Genomic DNA, 20774 nt, shown 5'->3' on the forward strand with positions numbered 1-20774 from the left:
TATAATATTACATAACTTTGAGTGATAAGAAAAATAAATGTGTTAGATTAAAAATAAAAAATTTAATAATTACAGAAATAAAATCTAACAACTAAAACACGACGACATTTAGTACTACGAAAAAGAGAGAGCCAAATACATAAATGTAAAGTGGGTAGAAAAATATAACAACATTAATTAAAAAACCACCGGGGAATGGGGGATGGATGATGCCGTTTGTCACCGTGAGAGTAGGGGCAAGGGAAGTAAATTTGACAAAAGTTGGCGGTCAAAGATAGAAGGCGCCCTCCATCGCATCGTATTTTTGCACGAAGCTCACGAAGTCTGCATTTCTGCGACTCACTCCCCCTATAAATATACAGCGAAGCCTCCCATTTGTACAGCACCTCCAAACCTCCACACATCTCTCTCTCTCTACTCTTTCTCTCTCTAAACTCAGCTCGACGAGGGATTTTGATTCGTCGGAGTGACTCGAACGAACGCCGGAGAAAATGGCCAAGAACGTCGGAATTCTCGCCGTCGACATCTACTTCCCCCCTACCTGTATTCAGCAGGTGACGATCCCTCACTCTCAAACTGCCTTCGTTTTTTTTTTCTTTTAAATTTTTAATGTTCGTTTCACATTCACAACGATTCCTCGTCGTGCCTGTAATTTTTTTATTTTTGTAATTTTATTTTCGTTGCTTGAATAAGTGAGGATATGGAAATTAATAATCATTTTAGTTTTTTTTTCGATATTTTCTTAAATCAGAGAAAAAAATGAAGAAAAAAAAAAGAAGCAGAAAGCAACTCAGTTAATTGAGTAGTTGATTTTTTTTCTTGAATGTTTTTTGCATTAACGTGTGAAGAAATGTTCTTAGACATTTTGATCTGGAACTGGATTAACAATTATTATTATATATATCGATTTATTAGAACTTAAGTATATGTTGATTTAAATGTAAATTGAGCTTTGCTTTTTTGTTCAGAATTTTGATTTTACAGGCAGTGACTATAAATTTGAAGGGTCCAATTGGAAAGATGACAACTTTGTAGATTAGCTGATCATAATTTACAAAACAAATCTTAGGAAATAAAATAAAAAGTTTTAAGTGAAAGGAGTTTTTGATTGAATTTCCAGAATAAAATGAACATGTAATGTTTTCTTAATTGCAATCGCGCACACGAAGAGCGGTAGGGTGTTTGAAGCAATATTACTCCTAGCAATATTTGCATCATGATGTCCTGTTAGCCATACCAAACTAGTTAGATTTCCGTCAACTAATGAAAGTTTTTGTTCTTTATGCAAAATAGGAAGCCTTGGAGGCTCATGATGGTGCCAGCAAGGGGAAGTACACAATCGGACTTGGACAAGATTGCATGGCGTTTTGTTCAGAGGTGGAGGATGTCATCTCAATGAGGTACTAGTTATTTCTACATTCAATCCTCAATGTTTTTGTAGCCTAATACATTGTATTAAGCCGCTCATTGCCATTGCATTTAGTATTAAATACAAGGTTTAAGAGCACATGATTCGAAAACTGTCTGAATCAGTCGAAAGCTGATGATTTAAAACCAAAAATTGCATTGATAATGCAACCTTCTAGTCCAGTTTGGACATGATCATAATTGTTGGGAAAAAAAGACCAGGTCACATAGTATAATTTCATCTTCTTGATCACATTTCTTTTCTGATGTGCATGTTAGTCTTAAAACTATTTATGGTTTTTACCGTATCTTTACGGCTTTACCTTGTAATATTTGTGTTATATATGTATTATATCACTTTACGGATAATCTTGTGGAGACTCTATAGTCATTAACTTTGAATTTTGAATTTTCAGTTTGACAGTGGTTACCTCCCTTCTTGAGAAATATGGGATTGATCCAAAACAAATTGGTCGCCTGGAAGTAGGCAGTGAGACTGTGATCGACAAAAGCAAATCTATTAAGACCTTCCTGATGACAATTTTTGAGGTATTGTTTTTTCCCCTGTTAGAAGATATATGCTCTGTCTTTACCCTGTTTAATAAGATGTTTCTTTGGTATCCTATTTTATGAGCTAATGTCGATAGATAATTTTTTCTGACACTTCCTTCTCATATCAAATATGCAGAAACACGGTAACACTGACATTGAAGGTGTTGACTCAACTAATGCTTGTTATGGAGGAACTGCAGCTTTATTCAACTGTGTCAATTGGGTGGAGAGTAGCTCATGGGATGGGCGCTATGGACTTGTCGTGTGCACTGACAGCGCGGTATGACCGTTTACTTTATCCTATTTATAACATTGATAATAGTCCAACACAGATTTCCAATTACATTACCTCTATGTCTGTACTTTTATTCTATTTATCTTATGGGAGAATTTCTATTTCAGGTCTACGCAGAGGGACCGGCACGACCAACTGGTGGAGCAGCTGCCATTGCCATGCTGATTGGACCTGATGCTCCTCTTGCTTTTGAGAGCAAAATTAGGGGAAGTCATATGGCTCACGTATATGATTTTTACAAGCCCGACCTTGCTAGTGAATATCCGGTAATTCTTCTTACCATTTTTGACATATATGTGTTTGGGACAGTAGGAATCATTTGTTCTTATTTTCTTTGTTTCCAAATTGAGTTTGGACAATTTATATTTTTAACCTTGAGTGATAGGTTTCTAGGCCTTTTTATCCTAATTTATCATTCCTGTGAAATGTTTGTAGGTTGTTGACGGAAAGCTTTCTCAGACTTGTTATCTAAAGGCTCTTGATTCTTGCTACAAGGAATTATGTAAAAAGTGAGTTCTTGTAAAAATACTGAAGTCATTTGACTTTGTTGTATTGTTTTCGCTATTATTTGTTCCTATGTAAATGCCTAATTGTTTTCTTTCTTTCTATAGGTATGAGAAATTGGAAGGTAAACAATTTTCCATCGCTGATGCTGAGTACTTTGTATTTCATTCTCCCTATAACAAGGTATATATTCTTAGAACTTGTGATCTTGCAATTGATCTTTGTTTCTGGTTTACAATTGAGATTTTGAATGTTTTTCTTTTCCTTTTAAAATAATTTGTGCTTTGATTTGTTGCAGCTTGTACAAAAAAGCTTTGCTCGTTTGGTGTTCAATGACTCTGTAAGGAATGCAAGGTACTTGTTTTTCCTCAATCCCGTCTAAGAATCATAATCCTCCGGACATTTATTCTTAATGTATGTTTACGTGGTGATTTATTTTCTCTCTTTCCATACGCAGCTCCATCGATGAGGCGGGTAAAGAAAAGCTGGCTCCATTTGCTGACCTTCCTGGTGATGATAGCTACAATAGCCGGGATCTTGAAAAGGTACTGTTAAAACCCTTGAAAATTCCTATTATACTTGCAGCTTTCTCGGTTCCCTTGATTGTGAGCATAGTCTTTATTTATATCTGCTGATCATTGTTCACGATTTATTTAACTACAGGCATCCCAGCAAGTCGCTAAGCCCCTATACGACGCTAAGGTTGTACCAACAACTTTGGTACCAAAGCAAGTTGGAAACATGTACACTGCATCTCTTTATGCGGCATTTGTATCCCTCCTCCACAACAAGCACAGCTCCTTGGTAAATCCCATAAATTTCTTATCCAAAAGGCTCGACTTCTCCTCCTGAACTTTTTGGCCTAATAAGTTTTGTTTGATAACAGGATGGCAAGCGGGTGATACTGTTCTCTTATGGAAGTGGCTCAACTGCAACCATGTTCTCATTGCGTCTAAATGCTGGTCAACAGCCCTTTAGCTTGGAGAACATCGCAGCCGTGATGAATGTTGGAGAGAAGTTGAAGGCAAGACATGAGGTACTAGTTTTTTTCCTCCTTTTTCTGTAAGCATAGTCGTACCATTCAGATACAAACAAACTTTATTTTTCTCAAGTAATGCTTGCGTCTTTGAGTAATAATCTTGATTACAATGTGATTCCAATAAATCATGCTGCTCATTACTTTGTTTTTGAAACTGCCATGTTAAAATCCTTGGCAACACGAAAGCCATCTTTCCTCTGCCCTGAACGTTGTCATGCATGATGATATATTTAACACCACGTTTAGTTGAGTGCTATTGAAAATTAGAACCATATGCTGTCCAACGGGAAATCGGTCGAGTTATCACGCTTGATAAATTAGAAAAGCACCTCGGTAAGGAATTCATTTATTGAACAACGTGTGTTTTTGATGCAGTTCCCTCCCGAGAAGTTTGTTGAAGTGATGAAGATCATGGAGCACAGGTATGGAGGCAAAGACTTTGTGACCAACCAGGACATTAGCCTTCTACTTCCAGGCACATACTATCTTACCGAAGTCGACTCTAAGTACCGTAGATTCTATGCCAAGAAGGATGCGGCCGCCACCACCAATGCCAACGGTGTGGTTGCCAACGGTCACTGATGAACGTAATTCAAGCCGGTCACATGGTTAAGTTGAGATTTATGTTGCTAGATGTCAGTTGTAACTCGTAAAACAGAACATGCTGGCCTCCCTAAGTTTGTATGTTAAAAGCCAATAGTTTGATTGGCAGCTAAGTATTGTCAGGTTAAAAAATTGTTTTTGTTTCTTCTTATTTTTCTTTTTAATAAAATTGTTGAATGATAATGATTGTCCACGATTGTTGAAAACCAAGATCACAGGCCCATGATCACAAGCCCATGTCTCGTAGCTTGGTTTTATACTTGTACTTGCAAAAGCATTCTTGAAAAAGTACACACGAAATGATTGCTGCATTCCTGGACATGAGGATTCTGACGATTCGTGAATTATATCCGTTCATCGTACATCGTGTGGTTAGAAATCATTTTAAACTTTTTTAATTAAAATTAAATACAAATAATACCTGACAAAGATTGATCAAATGATGTACGATGTACATATACGATTTATAGATTTTCAGGATCCTCACCAAAAGAATCCGGAGAGGATCCTGTTGGTTTTTCTCATTCTCCTTGCTCATATTTCCTTGTCCTAGTTTTTTTTGGGTTAAAATTTCCTTGTCCTAGTTTGTTAAGCCGTATTAGACCACGAATAGGAATAATGGTGCGAGAGAGATGTTTGGCCCATTTTGGATTAAATTAGCCGCCAATTAAATATCCAGGCTCACTTATTTAGTACGGCTCACACTTGCTAAATAATACCCTCCAAAAGTAAGGGGATAATTTAAATGCGTTCCGTTGAGATTCTTGAAAATGAGTCACACATTATTGGTAGGAGGGACCTTGCATAAGCTTATAAGAGGTTGAGCTACTCCCCATATCGCCAATTGGTTTTACAGTGGAATCTCAACTTTGTTCATGATATTAGAGCAGGTTGTCCCATGAGCTTATAAAATTAGTACACGTGCTTCACGTCATCAAAGTTGTGTTGTCCACGTGTTAGGCTTGAAATTTCACCACACGTGAGGAGGTGTGTTGATAATGAGTCTCCTATTGATGGGAGGAATGACCTTACATGAGCTTATAAGAGGTTGGGCTACTTCCCATATTGTCAATTGGTTTTACAGTGAAACCTCAACTTTTTTCACGTTCTATCTTCGCTCTCAAACGAATCTGCACCTTCTCTGTTTTCTCTTCCTATTCATCACAAACTTCATCTGATGTTCTTTGTTCTTCTTCCTCCTCATGTATTCCATCTGTTATACTTCGTTCTTCTTACTCCTCTTCCTCCATTCTCTCTCTGTTTGCCTCTCTATTCTCTCTCTTATGCAATTAATTGATCCGTCTTTTTTCTAGCAAATAGATTTCTTTTCTTCGTCATTTTGCATCTTCAATTTAATAAGTAGTATTGTTTTGGTTTGTGAATCGATGTGGATTTTGGGAGATTGAAGAAATGAGGAAGTGAGTTCGTATGGGAGGGTAGGATTTGATGCGTGGGAAGATGATGAAGAAGGGAAGACACGATTGGGAGAGATACTTGGGTTTCTTTCCTTTTTTTGTATGTTTTTTTTTTCTTTCATAAATTTTGTCAGTGTAATGATGTTTAATTTTGTTTATTTATTTATTTTGTTTTTCTCCATTTTTTCCATATAACATCAATTATTGTGTGAAAATTTGTAAAATATTATTGTAGTCCGATGTATTATTCAATGGACAGATTAATCCTATACAGTACTAAACGTCCGATTGATTTAGTTAGTACTATCCGATGATTATTTTTCTCCTATTCAACTGAAATAGTAAGTAAAGTTCAAGCTGTCAAACGAGGCTTTATGTTCAAATTCTCCTTCGGTTTATTCGGTTCAAATGTTGGAGGAGAAAATGAGTTAGCGGAAATCATTTCCCAAGTGTACTAATTTTAAAAATAAAAAATTATTATTATTAAAAGGAAGGAGAGAATTCGAAATTATTACAACAATTTAAAGGAGGGGACAAAGTTTCGAACTCGAGAAGCATGAATGAAAACCTAATACCCTATCTACAAAGATATTGGATCACATGCAAACTAAGTGTAGTATTTCATTATGCTCAACATATATGTGGCTTATAAGGGAGACAAACTTGGTTACACCAACTGCGTCTTTCTACAAATTTCATACATCCGTTGTACATTTCTGATACATCACGTGACGGTGTACAAAACCGGATTAGGAGAGTTTTTCTATTGTCTAATCTGGGAATAGGTGAGAGTTAAGGTGCTTCTGGGTTTCAAGCTTAATAATGAAAAAGAAAAGCTTAGTATGATGAGGGCAGTCAAAGCCGTCGCGCTGCGGTCAATGATTAGGGGCCAAAAAATTATAAAATGCACTTTGATGCTAATTGTCCACCATAACCCAATTAGGGGTTGGTAATATAGGAATCAGCCAAGAATATTCTCTGGAATCTGGATAATAATTTACCTAGATATTTGATTTTGGACATTTTGTTTATCTCCCTTCTCAAGAAATTTTGTAATTTTGGGACGCTAATAATCGAAAGAAAATCACTTACAACAACATATACTGTTTCTTTTTCTTCTATTTCCGTATGAGATATTCAGATGTGAAAAGATATTGAGATTAAAAATGATATATAACTGGTGACATGAAAGTTCTCGTAACAACGTTAGGTGGTTATAGTAACAAGGGGAGCTCATAAACTTGACCCCTTGCCAGCAATTCAACATAGTCACTCAAACAGATATGTGTAACAGAAACTACATAATCCAAACCCTCTTTTGGCTTCATCCCATTTGACCACTCGTGAAAGAATTGGTCTAACAAACATACTATTATTCTATCACCTAAATCAACAAAGAACTAAATTAGAATACCCTCCAGTCTACATGCTCTTCTCAATCACCTAAATCGGAGTGACGTTACACTTATCAATCAATTTCTGATTTAATAATATTTCTCTTTGTCTTGTTAAATACTCGGATTTCGATTTTCTTCTTCTTCATTGATAGAGAATAGTTACAGCATCTGATACGTGTTGAAAATTTTAATAATATTATTATTATATTAAATGGGGTGTAGTCAATTTGGATTGTAAAGAATTTTAATAGACATTTTTTAAATGACAGATTTCAAAGCATTTTAATAAATTCTATAAGTCTACAGATTTTGGTAAATTTATATGGATTTGTATTATATATTTCTATGGATTTGTATGGATTTTTTAAGATTTGTGTAGACTTCTTTCATGAATTTTCATCCAAGTTACAAGTGGCTAATACATTTCTTCCCAATTTGTTCTTCCACCATTTCAAATTATAAGTTATACATATCAACCCAAAATCTAAGCAACATCAAATTCATATAAAAAATTGCCACAACATTACAAATATTATACAAAAAGCAATTAAAACCAACATGAACTTCATTAGACAAAAAAGAGGAGCAAAAAAACCCAACTGATTCGTCAGATACTTCTTTGAAGCATTTAATCAAACAACCTGCAAGCCAAATTTGCGTAACCCTAACTCACCAAACCAACAACGGGAATTCCCAAAAACAATGTCTTTCCATTTTCTAACGAAACAAAAACAAACATAATTGGAAAATACACGAATTGAATCAAATCCAAATTAAAAAAAAAAAAATCCAATATTTTTTCAACTGCATGTGTCTAACCCACCCAAAAATTGTTACAGTTTTGGTAAATTCAAAATCTTTCTACACACCAAAAAATTCAAGTTTTCTCTCCAAAAGAATAATCAAACTAGAAACTGTGAAGAAAGAGTGAACTGAAAAATAAAGAGGGTAAGAACACGCCCTGGTTGTGAATATATGCAACCTCCCTCCTCTAAAAAAATTTCAGAAAAAATACATCCCAAAATGAACTCTGAAGAAAACAAACCCATTCGACGAAAAATTGGCATGCAAACAGAAGAAAGAAGGAGAAAGCAAACCCAGTTGTGTCTCTGGTGGAAGACAGTACAACGAAAAGAAATCATAGGGGTAATGGTTGGATTCTTGATGGCATTTGGTATTTATACCACCACCCTCAAGTCCATCAAAATCCCTTGCCCATTAAAATCCTAGCAAATCTTTGGTATTCTCACTACCCCTAGAATTGTGTGGACTTTTTTAAAATCATAATCGATTACCCTTAGATTTGGATGTATTCTTTAAAATCCTCTTAAATCCTAATTTGACTGCACCATGATTTCAAAGTCTTTTAAAATCCTCTTTCAAAATCATGATTGACTATTCCTAGATTTTAAACTCTATTAAAATCCTACGAAATCCTAATTTGACTACACCCTCATAAATTTATTAATTGAATAGAAATTAGAAGTTGAGCCTTTTTGGTAGAAAGATGTGTCTACTCAAATGAAGAGTTGCAACTTTTGACTCTTCATGAATAGTCACATACTTTCCAAAGAGGTATCTCACATTCTATAAATAGGAAAGCCCCCTATAATCACAAAATAACTTTTCATTGTTTTACATAATCATACATAGAGTGTACTAAATATTAGAGAGTCTCATTGAGTCCATATGAGAGAGTTTTCAACACAATCGTGGTTCATGGAGCTTTGTGATTTGAGTGCTACTATTACAAGGATGTGGTTATTGTATCTTGGGAGACATGCACCGATCAACCATGAGCACCGTAGTGGGGCGTAAACTTGTCTTAAGGATAAAGTGTCTAACACTTGCCTCGACCGTATTTTCAGGTTTTTCTAATCCATTATATCATGTTCATTTAACATTGGTTACTCATGTGCATGCATTATTGTGATATATAATTGCATGAATTATTTCTTGATTTTCTATTGATTTATTATAGCAATTAGACCCTAATTTTTCCAACAATCTTAAGTCCCTTTGAACCTAGATCTTGGGATCTCCAGTCAGCTAGGTTGGGTTGCCATTATGGCGATTCTTAAGACGTAGGCTTTTAACCCATTTCCTTCGATGATACAACTTACTCTCTAGTCAAACTTTTAAAAATTGGTACCACTACGTTGACTACTCATTATATAGCCATCACAAACTTTATATAATTGCATGAATAGTTCTTGATTTTCTATGTGATTTATTATAGCAATTAGACCCTAATTTTTCCAACAATCTTAAGACAAGTTTATTGGTTTAACTTGCTATAATGTTATGGGAAACGGTTTTCTCAATTTGGTTTGATCATTTTCCAAGCAAACAAAACTTGATTTGGTTTTGTTTCACATATTTGATTCATATATTGATGTATGCATGGCTTTTATATTAGACTTATTAAAACAAGGATGCACATAATATTCGTGCACCATTTTATCTGTGTGAAATGTTCAATGGTGTATTATGAAATCTGGGAAATCATTCACGTGGGTTTCGTATTGATGATTCGCATATATGTTTATATAACTGATGAAATGACTCACATATTCATAGATGACCCGTGTAGTGTGTATAAACTCATCTGGTTTGTTTAATAGTTAAGTTTATGCGTCTAGCGTTCATATTTGGGCCATGGCTGACAATAAGTGATATGCATGATGTTTGTAAGTTCTTGCAAAATTAAGAAATGTTGGTTTCAATTGGTATATATCTGAGGAGCGATGCATCGTTTGCATTCTAAATGCAAACACCTTCTTGTATACCTTCTTGTGAATGCATAGTGTCGCATTCATCTGGTTTTGACTCGTTTGATGTGTCAGACATACTGCAGTTATATTAAATACTGTGTTTTGACTCAAGGCATGTTGCATAAAAATTCGTGTTTAACAAGCATCACTAAAACTTGGAGTGGTATCATGAGTATGGTCATATTCTTGATAGAATTTGACAAAAAGGCATGATCGCTTCGATCGTGAGTCATTAATTTGGTCCGTCTCAAACTGTAACCTTCGGTTGCAATGTTGGTGCCGTTTGAATGGCATCAGTTAGCTTTGTTGTACTTGAAAAGTCACTATGTGAAAGTTACATATAATTCTCTTAACTGTAAAAACGGAGGTTTTCAGTATCATCTTTATGCCAAAGACGTAAACGGTGGTGCATCACACTCATACATGTTCGTGAAATGTGGTATATATTCACACTGGTGCCCTTTTGGAATTAGCTTCAGTAGTGGACACATCTTTAATTGTAGTCTTAACCATTATTATAATAATGTTGTGATTAATTTTATGAGTGTGGTTCTTGTTTAATTTCAAGAAACAAAAGGTCTGGATAACTGCATAAGGATCATTTGAGTTCGGTCATGTATCAAGCATCTGCGGACTGTGCAGTCACCTAACAATTATATAGTTGGTAAAGAGAAGGTGTTTGAACATTTTTAGGACAGAGCATGATAGTAGTATCTTGTATATTTGTTGCTAGTTATCATAATAAGAAAATGATGGTCACTAAAATTGAAGCATAAAATGCCTATGCTCTTTTTGCCATAAGGTGTTGCAGGGCATTAGAAGGAACATTTGCAGACCGTAACTTTGTGGCACTATAAAATGTGCAGACTACATCTTGAGACTAGAAATAATAGTAAAAACGTCAAGTATTATGAACATCATAATAGAGTCTTGCAGTTACCCCTATTAGTCACGGTGAAAGTCTTGCATTATTTGTTTATGTTAGTCATGGTTAGTTCAACAAATTTGATACCGGATTATGATCACGAAGAGTGATGTTGTCCTTCATCTTGATAGTTTCCTACTTCTTAAGTTTGATTAATGAGTTACTAATAGCATTAAAGCAACCGTAATATGTGTGAATTGTGTTGGTGGCTTAGCTATTTTGAGAAATAGGATATACTTAAAAATAATGTAAAAGTAATTTGCTTCTAGAAAGAGACAACGATTATCTCTTATAATTGAAGTTTTAAGGTATTGAAAGGTTGGAGATCTTCTAGCAAATACCTTAAATGTGGGGGAGTTTACCCAAATGTTAACAAATTACTCAGTAAGTCCTAATATATGTTTGGACGACTTAACATTGAAAAACAACTACTTTCAAAGGAAATAATTTACATGCATGGATATAAAGTTTGTGATGGCCATATAATGAGTAGTCAACCTAGTGGTACCAATTTTTAAAGGTTTAGCTAGAGAGTAAGTTGTATCATCGAGGGGAATGGGTTAAAAGCCTACGTCTTAATAATTGCCATAATGGCAACCCAACCTAACTGACTGGAGATCCCAAGATCTAGGTTCAAAGGGACAACCAAATTATGGATGATTCAATGGGAGCACTGCAGAGATAATCTCCTACCTACGTCCTATGATGAAACAGTGTTATCTGCAACGTATTTAGGATAAGCTTTGCTTTTAATGATTCCTATACTTGGAAATAACAAGTGGGGTATTGCATGATACTCTTAATGGGAAGTCACCTATCTTAAGTGAGGAATGGGGCCGCTCATGTGAGAATTTTTTGAAGAACTTAGTTCTCTAAAAGCACTCATGAGAAACCAAGAATTGTTTAGGGCCAAAATGAACACAACCGAGCAACCATGGGGTGTCTGGAAGGGTATTTTGTGATTACTATTGTCTTAGTTTACACAAACGGCTGAGCAGTTCAAGACATCGCATTCACTGATTAGCCAAGTAAATCTGATAGTAATTCACTACGGAAGGTTCAAAGCCAAAAACCACCTATCCCAATGCGGTACTTTTCCTAATGAATTCTCTATCTAGTGTCTGCATTGTCATTTGCATGGTATTGAATCAATTTCCATTCATGTGGGGCATTGTTGGAAAATTCAAGAATAATAATATTATATTAAATGTATTAATTGAATGGAAATTAGAAGTGGAGCCTTTTTGGTAGAAAGTTGTATCTACTCAAATGAAGAGTTGCAACTTTTGACTTTTCATTGTTTTACATAATCATACATAGAGTATACTAAATATTAGAGAGTCTCATTGAGTCCATATGAGAGAGTTTTCAACACAATTGTGATTCATGGAGTTTTGTGATTTGGAGTGCTACTATTATAAGGACGTGTTCGTTGTATCTTAGAAGACATGTGCCGATCAACCATGAGCACCGTAGTAGGACGTAAACTTGTCTTAAGGACAAAATGTCTAACACTTGCCTCGACCGTATTTTCAGGTTTTTCTAATCCATTATATCATATTCATTTAACATTGGTTACTAATGTGCATGCATTATTGTGATATATAATTGCATGAATTATTTCTTGATTTTTTATGGATTTATTATAGCAATTAAACCCTAATTTTTTCAATAACACGTAATGTGAGATGATAGTTAATCGTAACGTGATACGGTACCACAATTGAGAAATATCTTTTTTTTCCAACATTGGTAAGTAAATTTTACCATTAATGTTCACGCTAATACGTTGGGTTTGACTAAAAAGGAAAATTGATAAAGGTAGGATTCCTACCGTAGGAAGGATATGATTTTGGAGGGGCGATGGACCACGTCGTGCGATCAGTGGTAGATAGGCGATGCCAAATTGCCTAGTGCCAACCAACACCGGTGAAAAATCCATTCAAATGCAGAAAAGCAATTTTCCAGACCTTTCCAAACGACTCCACCTCTGCCTATCCAATTCGTTTTGTGCCGTCCCACTGAAGCACCTTTTATTGGGATAGGATGATGCCAAGGAGATTAAATTTAGTGATTAAATTTTATAAACTAAAAGATATGTAAGTTTATGATTGATTTATTATTTAAGCGTTGATAAATGAGCTCATTCCTATTGGTAACATATCATTTAGTTTGCAAATTTAGTCTCCAAATTTATTCTTCATAGCATTATTCATTAGAATAACAACTTACATAGAACAGTAATGTTCCGATCTAATAATATATTATTACTGTTCTGATCTAATAATATATTATTATGTAAGGAAAAATTTGCATATGACAATGGGATAAGGATCCTTTTAGGTAGACCTGGCATTTTCCACCCGACCTGATCCAACCCGTTAAAATTAGTATTCGGATGAGTGATAAAGAGGTCGGGTGGTTAATGGGTCAACCTGTTAATTACCCGTTAAATAACGGGTCATTTTGGATGAACCAACCCGCTAACACCCGTTAATCTTTTGACCTTCTTGCAACTGCGAATGCCCACCTCCTTTGGTCTCGGCATTTCTTCAAACACCTGAGCTGCACTACTTTGGTCTTCATTTACCGTGGCAAATAACCCACCATCCTTCAAAATTTCCACAACAAAAATCGAAAAATTACATTAAAAAACTTTAGCAATTTCTCAAACAGAAAGTGGGTAACAGATATATCTGGCATTCATGTCGTGTTTTCCGTGTTCGTGTCGTTTTCGTGTCATACCTGATATCTTAACGGGTCGTATCATGTAATAGCTGTTAAAATAAACGGGTAAAATGACCCGACCCGAAATTGATCCGATAATATTAACAGGTAATATGACCCAACTCGTTACTCCGTTAAGGAAAATATATTTTAAACCAATAAATAATCAAATGAAAAACATAACACTAAATAAGTATATACATATCATATTGTCACATCTAAAACATAAAAACACATTTTTCTTTTAAGTATATTTTCACTTACCTAAAGTCTTTAATAGTTTTTTAATTAACGTAGAAGTGTAAAAAAATATAGAAAAAAATATATAAACGCTCATAATGACAAGCTTTACAACTTTCATGAAGAGCTTAACTTCGAAATTCGCCACTATAATCATATAAATCATAAATCAAAATTTAACCGCTGATTGTTGTTTACATTTACGCTTCATTGTTCTCATCAAATTTTGCTTTTTCAGATTTTCTTTTTTGAAAACTTGATCTAATAGAGGATGCAGGAAGATGAACGGTTCGGATCGTTGATATTATATTCAGAGTTTTACAGTTAGTGAAAATATTGCTTGATGTTTATAAAGTTTCTACAAACTATATGACATCGACTCATATTTCAGTTAACCGTAAATATCAAAATTTGATATCAAAGATCTGAACCATTCATCTTCTTACATCTGCCAGATGATTATGTTTTCAAAAAAGAAAATTTTAAAAATGAAATTCAGTAAGAAGAATAAAGCGTAAATGGCAATCAACGGTTAAATATAAATTTAAGGTTTATGAATTATATTGTTGGATTTCGAAGCTTATCCCTTCATGAAAGTTGTAAAGTTTGTCACTATGAGTGATTGTATATTTTTTTTTTACATTTTTTACACTTCTACAATAATTATTATTAATTTTATTAATTTTTCCCTCAAATAAAAAACATTATTCATGAAGGTTTGGAGGATTTTAAAAATCTAAATGATAATTTAAGTTTAACCATTATCTACTCGTGGAGGAATAATGATGAATCACGAGTGTTTATATATTCTTTCACATTTTTCATACTTGTATATATGTCTTCTTAGTTCTTGCCTATACATATACTGTATTAGTTTATTTTAATTTTGGACAATATGTTAAGTAAAATTTATCCTAGTAATGATAATAAGGAACTCTCATAATAAAAATAAATAATGACAAAAACTTTTTTTTAAAACTTATATAGAATAATAATTCAAAACTATATATTTAATATAGAATATATTGTATATATTAATATGACTATTGTATTTTATAATAAATCTTTTAGTAATTAAACTTTAAAATTATCAAAATAATTTTTTTCTTAACGGATCGAAATGGGTTGCCCACGTGTATACCCGTTAAGAACCCATTAATAACGGGTTCTTAATGGATCACCCGATAATGACCCGATAAGTTATCGTGTTGACTCGAAATCCGTTATTTTCGTGTCGTGTCACTATGTCATGTCAGAAACTGCCGGGTCTAGTAATAGAGTCCATAACCATAACGTCAAATTTTAGTAATGAATTGTTGAGAATTGCAAAAGGAGAGCGAATAAACCCTAAATTGCTAGGAGATTGGGAACTGAAATGAAAACAAAGAGAAATTGGGAGCGGAGAGAGCGTACCAATCTCCTCGATTTTGAAGAAGATCAAATGACAGAAATTAACAAGAGGTGTGGGAGAAGTAAAAATGGGTGTGTGTGGATAGCACACCCCTTTTGAGAAAGGAGAGAAGAAGTCGTCGTCTAATTCTACAAAGTCCTTGCGCTTCATCTCTGCAAATTCAAAAACCCTAATTTGAATCTCTCTCTCGTCGTCAGCTTCCCATGTTTCGCATCGTCTGGTTCTTCGTTTTGGGTTTATGTATTTGGTTTTGGTTATGGCGGGTGGTTTATTCTTGGTGTTTCTTCAACCTTCTTCCAAAATCCATGTTGGGTTTATTTATTTGATTTGGATGAAATGTAAAAAAAAAAAAAATGTTAACGGGTGAAATGGGTGATCTATTAGTTTAACGGATTCGGTTTGAATGACCCGTTAGGTTAATAGGTTGGGTTTGGGTGACCCGTTAAATTAACAAGTTGGGTTGAACCCAATCCAAATCCAATAAACCTGACTCGTTTACAGATCTATTTTTAGGATTCTCTTTGTAAGGATTCTAGGGATCTTCACATCCTATTCGTTCATCGTACATTATATATCGTAAGATCAATTTTCATTAGGTATTGTTTGTGTTTAATTTTAAATAAAAAAATTTCAAAAAAATTTCTAACCGCACGATGTATGAAGGACGAATATGATGTGAGTAATCATAGAATCTTCACAAAAAGATGGGATCCAAATCCATGACAATATATTAATGAACAATAAACACTATATGATAGTGGAGAAAATTTTCATTGTGATGTGAATATGGGGGTACACCACTTTTTTTATGCAAGTTATGAAAAATTTTGTTTTTTAAGTTATTAACTTTTTAACACGCACATTGACACGTCCCGATCCCGATATTCCCCAAATACCAGGATAGACACGTGCTGGCCGACACCCAAGGGTGACGAAAGCCATTTATTGAGTGCAAAAGCTAAGAATAAGAAATAAATAAGGGTTATGAATTTAAAATACAATGAATTAATAATTTAGGAACGTGTTCAGAGCATACAACTAACTAGAGTTCTAAAAGAATTGATGTAAAATTTAATAAATAAAAGGATGTGGGTCCTACACCGAGAGGACTCGAATAAGCCAATGCGAAAGTATTGACGTTGGGATCGTATACCTCAATTCTAAATCCTGAAAGGGGGTGCAAAACAAGGGTGAGTGAACCAGGTTTATATATATATGCATAATATGAAAACAGCTATGAACATACTAACCCCTAGGTTTATAAATAATGAAAACTACCATCATAATAAGTGATAGGTTTTCTGAAACTCTAGCATGTCGTAAATCATCTCAAAAGATATAATGCGGAAAAACATCATATAAATCATCGCGTGCATCGTCTCGTAGATTGTCTCGTAAGTGCGGTGTGCTGCTGGTAGGATCACTGAATAATAATAATAATACTCTCGGCCCAATGCCTGCACCTAAGTCTCTGTGCCCGTAGCCAAAGATAACTCCCTCTCGGCCCAATGCCTGTCTCCGTGTCCCCCAACCTTTCGCTAAGGATTATTTATCTCGGCCTAACTGCCAACACCAGATCCTTGCCCCAGGCGGCATAGTGTCCACTAGGTACGCACAAATAGTTACGCCTCTCATAAATGACCACTTCATAGTATAAAGTCATCTATCGTCTATACTATAAATAGGGGTTTCTAAAACATGTTCTAGCATTCTATCGTCATCTATCAGATAGTCTACCAATTCATGGTTTTTATATAAAATACGATATTTTAAAATATAGCTCAATATAGGCCAACAATTAATTCCTCACCAAAAACACGAGACGAAAATTAACAATTTCAATAAACATGCTTAACATAAAATCAAATTATAAACTCGTAAGGCATGCTATTTGTTAGTACCATATTATATTGGGTCTTGTTACTTGGGTTTCCAGACATTGAGCCCATGATCTATGTAAAAGGGGAGGAGCCCTTAGTCTATAAAAGGGACTCCTCACCCTCACAATCCTCAGGCCTCACATCCCCAAACAGAGGCTCTCATATTCAGAGCAAAGCTCTCTCAAACTCTCTTTCTCTAAGGGACCCCCCCTCACACTTGTAATCCATACATACAGTTACAGAGAAATACAATCAACATCAGTGTGGACGTAGCCCAAACATTGGGGTGAACCACGATACATCTTGTGTTCTTTACTTTCTTACAGGTTCACGGTTGGATTTACGTTGTTCCAAGACCCCTCCGGTTTTGTGCATCAACACTATTCATTTATGCAATTGAATTATAAAATCATGTAATTTTAAAAGGGGTCCACTCACAAATACTCCGTAACGGTAGAATTGTGCGGAGAATGATTAAGGAAATCCTCACTAGCAACATCACCTAAGCACAAAAATGTACAATTTATCAAACTACCCAACTATAGAATTTCAAGTAATGGAAAATGGGTCTTGGGTTTAGATCCGGATTAGGGTGTAGGTTTAGGTTAAATAAGGTTAGGACCTATTGGGTCTTGGTTTTGGATAGGTTTAGGAACAAAAAGGGTGGTTTGGGCTTGAGCCCAAACCCACACACAATACATACTCACACACAGCAGCACATACACATGTATGCACATCACACATGTACACATGCACAGCACACACGCAACACCCACACACGTTCACTACACACCACACGCACACGCACACGCATGAACACACACACACACAACACACACACGCATGGACACATACACACACACACACACACCATATACACAATACACGCACACACCTACACACACTCACGGCCCAACATGCCACACACACACACAGCCCACATACAAACCACACATACATGCATACATACTCAGAAATTCGTACTAACGTCCAATTTAAGACAGGGTAAAACGATTTTCTGAGGCTCACCTACTCATAAATGGTGAAGTTCGCCAGAGTTCATCATTGCACCCTATCGGTGCTTGTCATGGAAAAGGGAAGAGAGAGAAAGATGAGGTTTTGATGGTGATGCCGTCGATGGAACAATGGTGTGAGTGCAAGTGCACTCAGGTGATCACGGGAGAGAGTGTGAAAATAATGAGAGGGTTTCGAGAGAGAAGAAAGTGTGGAGAGAGAGAGAGGTCTTGAGGTGGGGGAAAGGAAATGGGGTGTGTTGGGGTGCTACCACGTGGCAGTTTGAGGGAGTTTGATAATCAAGATAGATGGTCCAGATTTGGTTAAGAAAAGGGGACTAAATACAAAATTTCATTAAACTTTTGGGGAAAACACATACTTATACATATAATTGAAGGTTGGGTGTAACACACATCACATCACTAGTATAATGACACATGGTGTCTTATTCCATCTTCCGATCACACTGAAAAATTTCATATAATAGTGAAACCGTTCTATGTAAGACATTCTCTTGATTAGGACACATCATACAAACAGAAGGCCCCACAAGTCCCCATAGGACCACCCCAAGTAGGTCTGAACACGTGGCACCATCCTACACCCTACGATCTCCATCACCATTTTTCCATGATCGCATTGTGTTTGTGAAATTTGCAGATATAAAAAATCAAAAATAGTGGGGCAGTGATGTGTGTGGGGTGGCGGGGCCTCCATTCTTTTAATTTCTTCTCTTTCCGTTATATTTTTATATTTTACAGTTCGATCCCATTCTTCCTTTCTTCGCGTGTTTGGATATTGGATAATATAGAACAGCAGAAAAAGAAACTGATCAAAACCCTTATCATTTTCCCGCAGTTTCTCGGCAACCAAACAATCCAATTCTCTCTCAAAGTTTCCTTCGATACAAATATTTTCCGTTTCTTCTGATTCAGGTTGCAAGAATGACGTCGTATTTGGAGGATCAGGACGAAAACGGAGGTGCCTCTGATCTCAGCACCAGCACCGGAGACCCGGGAGACAACGATCATACCAACGGAGACGGTGTCGTTTCGATGCAACCCAACTGCGAAGAAACGACGGAGTTCCATTCGCTGAAGGAGGAGCCCATTGACTCCGACCCACAACAACCGCCGCAGGGTCACCCCATCGGAATGCTCCCGGACACGATGCAAATGCCCGTGCCCATGTCCGTACAGCTTCCCGTCTCTGCCCCGACCCGACGATCCTCCACCAAGGACCGCCATACGAAAGTTGAGGGCCGCGGCCGGCGGATCAGAATACCCGCTACCTGCGCTGCCAGGATCTTCCAGCTGACACGGGAACTCGGCCACAAGTCCGACGGAGAAACCGTCCGTTGGCTGCTCGAACACGCCGAGCAAGCCATCATTGAAGCCACAGGCACCGGGACCGTTCCCGCCATCGCCGTCTCCGTCGGAGGGACACTCAAGATACCCACCACCTCATCCACGTCGGTCGAGGACAACTCCTCGCCAACCTCCGCAACCAAGAAGCGAAAACGCCCCTCCAATTCCGAATTCGTGGATGTGAGAAAGGACGCCGTGTCACAGTCGTCGGGCCTTGCTCCGGTGGGTCCCGCCGCTCCACAAGGTCTTGTTCCGGTGTGGGCAGTGGGCGGCGCCGGGTTGATCGTTCCGGCAAATGCGTTCTGGATGGGCCCGGTGGGGTCGGGGGCGGGATCTCCTGGTCCACAACCGCAGATATGGGCCCTATCTCCGACGATGACACCGGTTTTTAACATGGCGGGAGCAGCCGGGCCCATATCGAGTTTCGTAGTGAACAGCGGAGGAGGAGCAGGAGGAGTGGATGTTCGGGCTCCATCTCCAGCGCTGTCGAACTCGGCGGCGAGTACGAGCACGGTGGGAGCGAGGGCAGCGAAGAGGTCGTCAACGACAATGGCGCCGCCGAGCGTGAGCTCCTCGAGCAACAACAGTAACGGCAGCGGAAGCGGCGCGACGACCAAGACACAGATGCTAAGGGATTTTTCTCTGGAAATTTACGATAAGCAGGAGTTGAAGTTCATGGGTCAACCCATTGGACCGGCACATCAACAACAGACCCAGTGAAATTGAACCGAAACCGGTTCACGTCCGATTGAGTAATTTAGTAAGTTAGTTTTTGTTCCGAAAATTCAGATGTGAATGATTTGTGTTTTTATTTTGTGGTTTAATTTCGATCTAGCGATATTATTTTCTCAAACAAATTTGAAAAAATGCATGCAAAAATAATTGTCGACTCAAATTAATGCCGCGATGGGTATGAGTTCAGGAGTAGCGGAGGCGGAGGTGGAAGTAACTCTCCGTGTTTCTGGACAACCTTTTTTTGCGGGACGACCGTACGCACATGTGGTAAAAAATAAATTCAACCCCGCAAACACCCCGACGCTCCTCTAAGTTGCGTGTCATGTACGTTTAGTGTTTTTTCCCCAATACGGCCGATTTTTATGAAAATAATATGAAAATATGGTATTTCATCTCGAAGAAATTATCAACATATATCATCGGTATTTCTAACATGTATATTAAATATTAGATAAATTTTTATATTTTGTTTAAATTAATATTTGACAA

At 36.7% G+C, this 20774-nt stretch overlaps 3 protein-coding genes across 4 annotated transcripts in view; all 3 read left to right on the forward strand.

Moving 5' to 3' along the window:
- Window positions 1-333: 333 nt before the first annotated feature.
- On the forward strand, window positions 334-4583 carry LOC126619119 (hydroxymethylglutaryl-CoA synthase-like). Its single transcript, XM_050287396.1, has 12 exons — window positions 334-554; window positions 1294-1400; window positions 1824-1956; window positions 2096-2239; window positions 2362-2520; window positions 2690-2763; window positions 2866-2941; window positions 3057-3112; window positions 3216-3303; window positions 3422-3562; window positions 3645-3794; window positions 4173-4583. Exons 1-12 carry the CDS (start codon window positions 492-494, stop codon window positions 4377-4379), a joined length of 1398 nt encoding a protein of 465 aa, XP_050143353.1. The 5' UTR covers window positions 334-491; the 3' UTR covers window positions 4380-4583.
- A 7816-nt stretch (window positions 4584-12399) lies between these two features.
- Window positions 12400-20774, forward strand: part of LOC126619449 (uncharacterized) — an 88631-nt gene continuing 80256 nt past the window's right edge. For both annotated transcript variants that reach the window (XM_050287842.1, XM_050287844.1), the window contains exon 1: window positions 12400-12447. In XM_050287842.1, coding sequence (XP_050143799.1) covers window positions 12416-12447 — 32 coding nt within the window. In that variant the 5' untranslated portion in view covers window positions 12400-12415. The remainder of the gene's footprint in view (window positions 12448-20774) is intronic.
- Window positions 18879-20766, forward strand: LOC126619452 (transcription factor TCP9-like). The gene is made up of 2 exons (XM_050287848.1): window positions 18879-20310; window positions 20473-20766. The coding sequence occupies exon 1, from the start codon at window positions 19128-19130 to the stop codon at window positions 20268-20270; it is 1143 nt and encodes a 380-aa protein (XP_050143805.1). The 5' UTR covers window positions 18879-19127; the 3' UTR covers window positions 20271-20310; window positions 20473-20766.

The sequence above is a fragment of the Malus sylvestris genome, chromosome 4 (genome assembly GCF_916048215.2).
Source record: "Malus sylvestris chromosome 4, drMalSylv7.2, whole genome shotgun sequence".
Taxonomy (NCBI): Eukaryota; Viridiplantae; Streptophyta; class Magnoliopsida; order Rosales; family Rosaceae; genus Malus; species Malus sylvestris.